Source organism: Gallus gallus, chromosome 7 (genome assembly GCF_016699485.2).
Source record: "Gallus gallus isolate bGalGal1 chromosome 7, bGalGal1.mat.broiler.GRCg7b, whole genome shotgun sequence".
In the NCBI taxonomy this organism is placed as follows: Eukaryota; Metazoa; Chordata; class Aves; order Galliformes; family Phasianidae; genus Gallus; species Gallus gallus.
The window spans coordinates 34,522,654-34,531,717 of NC_052538.1; the positions used below are offsets into that span (position 1 = coordinate 34,522,654).

Below are 9,064 nucleotides of genomic sequence, written 5' to 3' on the forward strand. Positions count from 1 at the left end.
TGGGGATGTGGCACTGAAGGGCATGGTGAGCGGGCATGGTGGGATGGATTGGAGTTGGGCTTGGAGAACCTAGAGGTCTTTTCCAACCTAAATGATTCCATGGTTCTATGATATGGGACCTTGCTTTGTTCACTTCCCTCCCTTATGGCACAAGGTCATGGTTTGGTGACTCTCCTCAGGGGAGCCAGAACTGCTGTTTTTCGGATGGCATCTTTGCATTATTTTTGGTTCATAATGCCCATCAGTCTGTAGATGGTGACAATTCAGGGTGTTAGGTACCAGATAACAGCAATCAAAGAATCACAGCATGGCTTGGGTTGAAAAGGACCACAGTGCTCATCCAGTTCCAACCCCCTGCTATGTGCAGGGTCGCCAACCAGCAGCCCAGGCTGCCCAGAGCCACATCCAGCCTGGCCTTGAATGCCTGCAGGGATGGGGCATCCACAGCCTCCTTGGGCAACCTGTTCAGTGCGTCACCACCCTCTGGGGGAAAAACTTCCTCCTCATATCCAACCTCAACCTCTCCTCTCTCAGTTAAGAGACATTGAGGTTGTCCCCATCTGCTGATGGAGCCTGTTCATAAGCAGGGGATGTGGGCAGTGTCACTGCCAGGTGGGAGCCGTGTCGGGATGCTGCTGACTTGTTCCAGTGCTTTCCATAGGCTCAGCACCGCTGCTCTGCCTCTATCTGGCACTGTCCTGGTCTCCTGTGGGATATTACGAGTATCCTCACAAAAATATTTATGTTGGAAGGAAAAAGACATTAATGTGAATTCCAGACTAACCAGCTGTGCTTGCAGCCTGTCAGGGAGCACTGTCTGCTTGAGAATTTATTTGCTTTGAGAGCTCAAATCGGTTCAACATCAACAACAATAAAAAAGATCAGGCTGGTTGGCATGGGATGAGACCAACGTTCCCGGACACTCCCTGTTTAGACAGCAGTAGGTGGTATTTTATGCAGTTAATGACAACATTACCAGCATGTGGAGCCTGCAGCTTGCTGTGGAAGGAGACAGTGGTGGCCCCAGTGTTTGCATTTAGTAATAACCATCAGAACCAACCCGACTGAAAACTGCTGATCTGGAGAGAGGTCTTAGTGCTTGGACATGGTAGTTCCCCATTGTACTGTAATGAATACATCAGAACCCTCTTGTTTTGAAGTGCAAGGATTCTTTCCTTGTTTCTTCTTGCTTGTACACCACCACAAGCCTTAGCTTTGTCAGGTGAACGCGTTTTCCTTTCCCTCTAGGCACGAGGTACTGCTTCAGCCAACACATGATGAGAGTTACTGGAGAGAGCGTGTCCGTCACCAAGCGCTGCGTGCCCCTGGAGGACTGCCTGTCTACTGGATGCACATATGTAAAGCATGAGGAGTACAAGGTGAGGACTGGAGTTGCTTCTTTGTGTGAAACCAGGCAGGGCTGTGCCCTCAGCATGGCAGCTGGTGCCCACCGAGCATCCCTGGTTCCTTCCTGAGATGTGCAGAGAGCCCCAGAGCCATGGCAGCAGAGGGCTTGGGTATGAAAAATGGGATACTTATATGCATAAATACATTTCCTGAAGGCTGGTGGTCAGCCTTGCTGCAATGGGTCAAAACCAACATGCAACTTATTGCCCATCCAGCAACAACTCCATGGGAATAGATCCCAATTCCTTTGAGTTTTGGCTCTCTGTCAGCCAAACAGCATTGCTTGATCCATCAACTGACTTTTGGGGAGGAGAAAAGAAGCCCTTCAGAACGGATGTTCTCCTTGCACTAAGCGATGCATTATTACTGCACAACGGGAAGGGATTGAGATCACAGAACTGTAGGGGTTGGAAGGGACCTCTAGAGATCGTGGAGTCCAACCCCCTCCTAAAAAAAAAAACCAGCAGCCACTGTGCTGATTTCCAAATGCTGTATTACTATTGCCCCTCCATCTTCGCTTGGTGGCAGTGATATTTCCCAGGTAACCGAGTTCACCCCTGCTGTCTTTCAGATCTGCACATCCTGCTGTGAAGGCACCATCTGCAACCTGCCACTGCCCAGGAATGCAAGCGATGCTGTGTTCACCACCCTGTCCCCTCTCAGCAGCACCCCGGGGCTGTCAGGTCGCGCCGTGCTGACAGCAGTGTGCCTCCTGCTGGGGCTCATGGCATAGACCAGGATCCGGCCCCACACCTGTGCTCAGGACCCCACGCTTCAGAACTGTATCTGAAAGCTTGTTAATTGGCGATACTGGTATGGAGATGGATTCAAAGAGGACTAAAACCCACATTTCTTTGCTGGTTTTGGAAGAAACACGTGCAAAATGTGCCTGGATGTCAGGCCTAGACTTTTCTTGATGTCTGTCTAACCTCCATGATTTTTTTTTTATTCAGAAGTACCACATCACTGCCACCTCCTCTTACCATCACTCGCTCATTCAGAATGTTCTTTCTGGCATTGTTCATTGTTGTTAGCATCATTTGTCACAGCAATCAAACCAGTGTCCCCCTTGCCTGGTCTGGGAAAACGCATTGGATAACACACAGGATAAGCAACAAAGGTATTAGGATATGAGGAACCATTCCTTCTCCACAGAGCAGTCAGGCAGTGGCACAGCTGCCCGGGGAGTGGGGGTTACCATCCCTGGGGGGGTCCCAGAGCTGTGGATGTGGCACTGAGGGATGTGGGAAGTGGGCATGGGGGGGGACGGGGTGGGTTGGGGAACCTCGATGGCTTCCTGTGGTTCTTGGTTTGGTTGGGCACCACGTATGCAATATTTATTTTTGTATATCAAGTAGGCTCTAAAGCATTTAAAAGGTTCTTAATGCTGATACTGCTGGGGGAAGAAAAAAAAAAGTGGTTCTGCAAGTGGGTAAGCCTGTAGTATATAAATTATCATAAGAGTATATATATATATATATATAAATATATATAAATATAATATTTTGTGTCACTGTTGCAAACAAATCCACTTCATTTTTTTTAAGGTCAGTTATATAAACAGGGGGTCCGTGGTCTCGTTTTATGAACGTCCCCAATTGCTCTTTTCTGAACTACTGTTGGGCAGTCATGCTCCAAGGAGCTTTACCAAGTTACAGCTTATGCTCTGCCGTGCTTTTTTTGGGGGTGAGCCACAGCATAAAGTGGTAGACAGAGGGAGGGAAATCCTGCACTCCCAGTGCTGTGTGCTGCCCTTTGGCTTCGGAGCTGTGATACCTGCTGAAGTGCTGTCACTGGAGGAGAACGGAGAGCAGCTCTCACGCTTCGGGTCTGGGGCATTTCTCTGGGGTAGGAAAGCACACTGGATGCCTTGGTACCTCTTGGTGTGGGGGTTGTGGTGGTGGTTTTTTTTGCTTTTTTTTTTTTTTTTTTTTTAAATTAATTTACCTATATATTTCCTGGTCAAAATTGAGCATTGAGCACTGTGTCTTTCCCTTTTTACCTTTTACTATAGAACTAACTGTTGAAGACGTTAGCTGCATTTGGAGGTGCTTTTGGCTCTCCTGTGACTTGCTCACACATCTCTAGTATTAAGGGGTAGTTGCAATCTGCTGCTTTGTGCAAACTCAACCCACCTGTCCACCCCAGGACCCAACCAGCTGTACCCTCACTGCCATTCCTCCCCCAGAGCTGGCTGCAGAGGCAGCAGAGAGGAAGAAAGAGGAGGGGAGGGGGACATCCTTGTCCCTGGGGGTGCTCCAGAACCACAGAGATGTGGCACTGAGGGACAGGGTCAGTGGTCATGGTGGGAGGGGTTGGGTTTGGTGATCTTAGAGGCCTTTTCCAACCTCAATGATTCTCTCATTCTATGCAGCTTGCTGTTGTTCACCCCATCCCTGGAGGTGTTCAAGGCCAGGTTGGATGGGCCCTGGGCAGTCTGGGCTGGTATGAACTGTGGAGGTTGGTGCCCCTGCCTGCTGGAGGGGGTTGGAGCTTCGTGATCCTTGGGGTCCCTTCCAACCCGGGCCCTTCTGTGAGCTCCTGCGTTTAACAGAAGAACACTTTAACCCCATTCACACACCTAACCCTATGTGCTACACTAATTCCTCCTGCAGTCAGAGGAGGAAAAAGTGGCCTTGCTCCTTTGCAGAGAGGGGGTGAACTGCATCAGCTCAGACCCATGATAGAGTGGGGACAGGCCATGGGCCATGGAGAAGAAGCTGAGACCCCACACATGAATCTCCCTCTGCTCTTTCCTTGTGGGTCTCTCCGGGCATATAATGCTGAGCTGCACCGTATTTATTTTTAGGCTGGGAGATGCCTTTTAAATACCTAATTTTTTAACAATTGTAAATGATGTACAGTTATACAAATAAATGTTTTAATCATACAGGTGATGTGTCAGATAAGTGTACCGTCTGAAAACTGCTGCATGCTGTCCTGTGTCCCCGCTTCCTTCCTGCAGTGGGGTCTCCATTTATGACCCCGGATCCTCTTCTCCTTCAGCTGCTCCCTCTGAGCTGTGTGTGTTCCATGGCTCTGCTCTCAGCTCGCACAGTCCCAGTGCCGCCTTCTGGCTCTCCTGCAGTTCTTTATTTGCACTCCTGCAGCCAACGCTTCGTGGGATGCAAACAGCTTCAGGCAAAAGGACTGACAATGGTACTGGGGAGCACATAGCCCAAAGCCTAAGAAAGTTATTAAAAAAAAGATAGCCCTGCAGTTCTTAGCTGAATAAATACCATTTAAAGTAGTTGCTTTTAATGGGAGCACATGAGCTCACCCTTCCTGCATCCCCCCCCACCCCCAGGCCATCCCTGGCCCTTCTGAATATGCTTTTTAGAGTTTTGTTTTTGATAGTCCTGCAATTCAGCCATCCCCCTATGACAGCAAACACTACTTATCATTCTCATATACCCACCTATGAACAAAAACCATGTTTTCCTCACCCTGTGTTCAGTTTGAGGCAGCAGCTCTCTGGCCGACGCTGGATGGAACTTGGAACCCATACAGGCAGGATGGGCTCGTCCATACAAGCATCCAGCTAGCACTGGCTACAGCCTGTGCTTCCTTACCCAAACACAGCCCTGGTGGGCTACAACATGCCCAGTGCCATGGAGGACAGCTAATGCTGCCAACACACACATCCCTGCTGGCCTTCCCATCCCTGACCCCTTCTCTGCCTCCACTCACAGCCAGCACAGGCACACACGAACCGGTCTGAGCTATTAGTAGCAGTTAAACAAGTTGTTAACTAACTCATATGACCTGAAAGGGAAGACCATGGGAATGGCAATGCTGAAAGCAACATTGGTTCAGGATCAGCATTTTTTTTTTCTTCCCCTTTTTATTTATTTAAGAACCAACTCTCTGAATCAGCCCCACGCACCCCTCACAGGGTTACACTTATTTCCAGCTGCACATCAAAACGGGCTTCCAACCAATTATTTCTTCTTGCTAATACTCTTTACAACCCGAAACTCATTAAGTCACTTGACAGGCTCTCGTACCGCTTCCTGCCACTTCGGGGTGTGATTCCCCTTGACATTAATCCCTAAGGAAGTCCACACAACTCCTCCTCAGTCAACCATCGTCAGCCACTGATTTCCCAAGTGATGATCCACGAACACCACTCCTTTAGGCACTGACTTTTTAACAAGTTTGTTTCCAAACACTTTTTACCAGCCTCTGCTTCACCTCTGTGGGATGCCTGCATGTCACTTTCAGACCGGACCCCAAGGTCTGACTGCACTCAGTAGGGTTTCTGTGGCTTCGATGGGTTGAAAACCCCAATTGCTGGAGGCCCTCCTCAACCATCTCCCTGCCTGACACAGCAGCAGCAATGACAAGCTGACTACGAGGGCTGCCATTACTCCTTCAGATGAACACTTTGCAGAGGCGCTGCGTTTTCCTGTTCTTCTAGAGGCTGATCTCTGGGTCTCTACCATACAACCACACAACCATTAAGGCTGGAGAAGTTCCCCAGGATCCTCAAGCCCAACCCCTGCCCACCCCCACCATGCCCACTGCTCACATCCCTCAGTGCCACATCCCTGTGGTTCTGGAACACCCCCAGGGATGATGACCTCACCACTTCCCAGGCAGCCTGTGCACTACTGCTGACACAAGCTGGGATGATGTTGGCCCTCTTGGCCACCTGGGCACGCTGCTGGCTCATAGTCAGCAGCTGTGGACCAGCACTTTCTGATCCCTTTTTTTCCTTTGTGCAGCCTTCCAGCCACTCAGCCCCAACCACTGTACATCCTGAGTTGAAAGAGGTCCATAAAGATCACAGAGTCCAACCTCTGGCTCCACTATTCTGGTTCAAAAGCTGAATGTTATCAATACCTGGATACCAGCAGCATGCCTGCAGCTGAGGACATCCTCCTGAACCCTGTCCATGCAGCTGGGGCCTGACTTACCTCCACAGCCCCCCCAGGCCAGGTCTGCTCTTTGAATGGTCATGTTGCACCTGATCTTAAAATAATAAATCCTCCCCATGCAGCTTAACATGGATATCCTCATCACAGAGCAACGTGGCATTGATCACAGCCCAAAGAGCTTTACTGAAACAATCCCGCATTAATCAGAAGGCACAGCTCCCCAAAAGCCCTGGCCCCAGAAGACGTTCATGTTTCCAAAAGCCCTCCTAGCCTGGCTGGTGCTGCACTTCTCTTGGAGGCGATTACTTTCCAGCTGAAGCATAACACCCAGCTGCATGAAATTTCAGTCTCATAATCCTGTTAGCTCTCCCTCACCAGAGCCCACACTGATCAGAGCTTTGTGTTTGTGCAGCTCCTGAAATAGCAGCCCGAGCCTTGCCTGAACACACTCAGAGCAGAATGGCACTGCCAAGGGGAAATGCTGCTATTTCAGAGGCCCTGCAGCAGCCTGGAGCAGACAAAAGCAGTTTGCAACTCTTAATTACTGGGGGCTTTGCACGGGTGTAGGGGCAAGGGACTCCCCAAAGGGCAACAGGCCCCATTGTGGATAGGTGAGCACCAAAGGCACAGGGTGAGGGAAGAAACTACCAATGCAGCATGCTAGCCTCCCTGCTCTATCAGCTTCACTGGGGAAACACTTGTGAAAATCCTCTGTTCTCAACAGCACCAATTATCAGCATCAGACTTTGTGCATGCATGTGGAACCTCATGCTGTGCAAGGGTATGGCTTGCACACTCCCACCCCTCCATCTGCAAATGCCCCATATGTTTCCCTACAGCACCTGCCATGCATCTGAATGCACAGCTCTCCAAAGAGCAGAGCATGCACATGGGGAGCAAGAGCTGACCACAGGTAATGCTGAATAGGCACAGTCAGTAGTGGAAGGTTATGGCTTAAACAGCCCATAAATGTGCAAGCAGAACAGCTAGCTACACAGCTAGGGATTTTTGGTTTTTTTAATAACTTATTTAGCATTAAGCTGAACACACAGAAAGAATTTAATGAGATGAATCATCCCAAAAACGCGTGAAATCTCATTAGATCACGATGTGGGAATGATGGTATCTGCAGCACATGCAGAACCACTGCTCCCTGCTGCTCCTGAAACACAGGCTGCACCAGCTGCCCACCCCACCACCACGCTCTGCCCTCACACACAGCACTGAGGAAAACATATCTAACTCCTGCAGGTAAACACAGCAGTCTTGAAAATAAATTCAAACTCATCAGTGCCAAAACAAGGTTTAAATTCTACTGAAATTTGAACGTAACTCGGTTCAAGACATTCTAGCTTCAGGTCTCCCAAGCAGACACCACTGTCCCAGTCCTGGGCTCCCCTGCAATGAATTGCTATGGCAATTTCAATTATTTTCAGAGCGAAGCACATCTTAGAGAGCACTACTTACCCAACTTAGGGGTGCACCAACTAACCAACCACCTCAGCAGAGCCAGGAGGAGTGCAGCAGCTCAGACGAGCTCTGTGTTCTGGGACGAACTGGGTTGGGCTGGGCACAGTGAGCACAGCTGCAGCATATTGAGCCTATTACCCACCTGTGTTCCATGCTAACCAGTGGGCAAAGGAGACTTTTTGTCTACTTAATACACAGCAACATAAAAACCTTTGAGATGTTTGGGATGTGACAAAGAGTAAACTATGGCAGCCACCTGGTGAAGGCACATACAGAGCATACATATACCAAGGTTAGATCTTGCGTGAGAAAACCCACACATGCCAAAAACAAACTGGGTCTCTGACAGATATCTTAGTGGGAGATGTAAGCAGTGCTGCACGCATCCCCCAGCAGGGATTTGCTCCTGACAAAGCACTGTCAGATGCTGTTGTTCCCTTAGAAACAAAGAGAACTATAATAGGGCAGGATCCTATGAAAAAGCCAACACATTCCCATTCAGCTGATATAAATTGTTGCTGTTGTCACTGAGCAGCTGCTGCAAGCCTCAGGCACAGGGATGTGTGTGCATATGTGCATGTAGCTCCTGGGCACCTTCCAGCTGCACAGAAAAGCTCCTCTGTGCAAGTGAGAGCCTGCACAAAAACTGAGACACAAAGCACATGTGCATGGCAATGTGCAACCTTCCTTGGTGCATTCAAGTGTGATGAGCCATACCTTTATTTGGTGGAAATTAGCTCCGCCAGTTTCAAAGTGATGCAGAACAGCCAGCCTCCTGTCCCAATGGTTAGCAACACAACACCCAGGTGGCATCAGTGCAGCAATTAGAGCTCAGGTGCTGCAGATGACTCTGATTGATGGGGGAAGGTCTTTGGGCAGCAGCTTTAGTAACAGGGTCAGAACTTCAGTATTTCACCACTTATTGCCCAGCTTAAGTTCTACTTTGAGAGGAAAGGTGATCAATTAAAATAAACTGCAGGAATGTCTATATTAATACAATACAATAATATTTTTATCCTGACAAATCAGTTGCACAGGTAATACGTTCTCTCAAACAAGCTCATGTGCACTCACAGCACCCCATCCACCTGCAGGACACAGCCCATGACATAACATTAAACACTATGCTAGAAACACTGCAATGAAAAAAATAAGAAGTTAAAGCATATGTAGTAAAAACAGCTATTCATACAGAACTTAAGTTATGGCTTTTGACTTTGCATAAGAAAATCCCCAAAACACATGGAAATTGTGCAGAAACATCCATCTTTCTAACAAAACAGGGCATCTAAAAATAAGCATAGATG

At 48.7% G+C, this 9,064-nt stretch overlaps 1 protein-coding gene across 5 annotated transcripts in view; it reads left to right on the plus strand.

The window, feature by feature from the left end:
- The window catches only part of LYPD6 (LY6/PLAUR domain containing 6), a 40,989-nt gene extending 36,690 nt beyond the window's left edge, over positions 1 to 4,299 (plus strand). For all 5 annotated transcript variants that reach the window (XM_046944172.1, XM_001234905.6, XM_040704389.2 and 2 more), the window contains 2 exons: positions 1,249 to 1,379; positions 1,979 to 4,299. In XM_046944172.1, coding sequence (XP_046800128.1) covers positions 1,249 to 1,379; positions 1,979 to 2,140 — 293 coding nt within the window. In that variant the 3' untranslated portion in view covers positions 2,141 to 4,299. The remainder of the gene's footprint in view (positions 1 to 1,248; positions 1,380 to 1,978) is intronic.
- Positions 4,300 to 9,064: the final 4,765 nt, after the last annotated feature.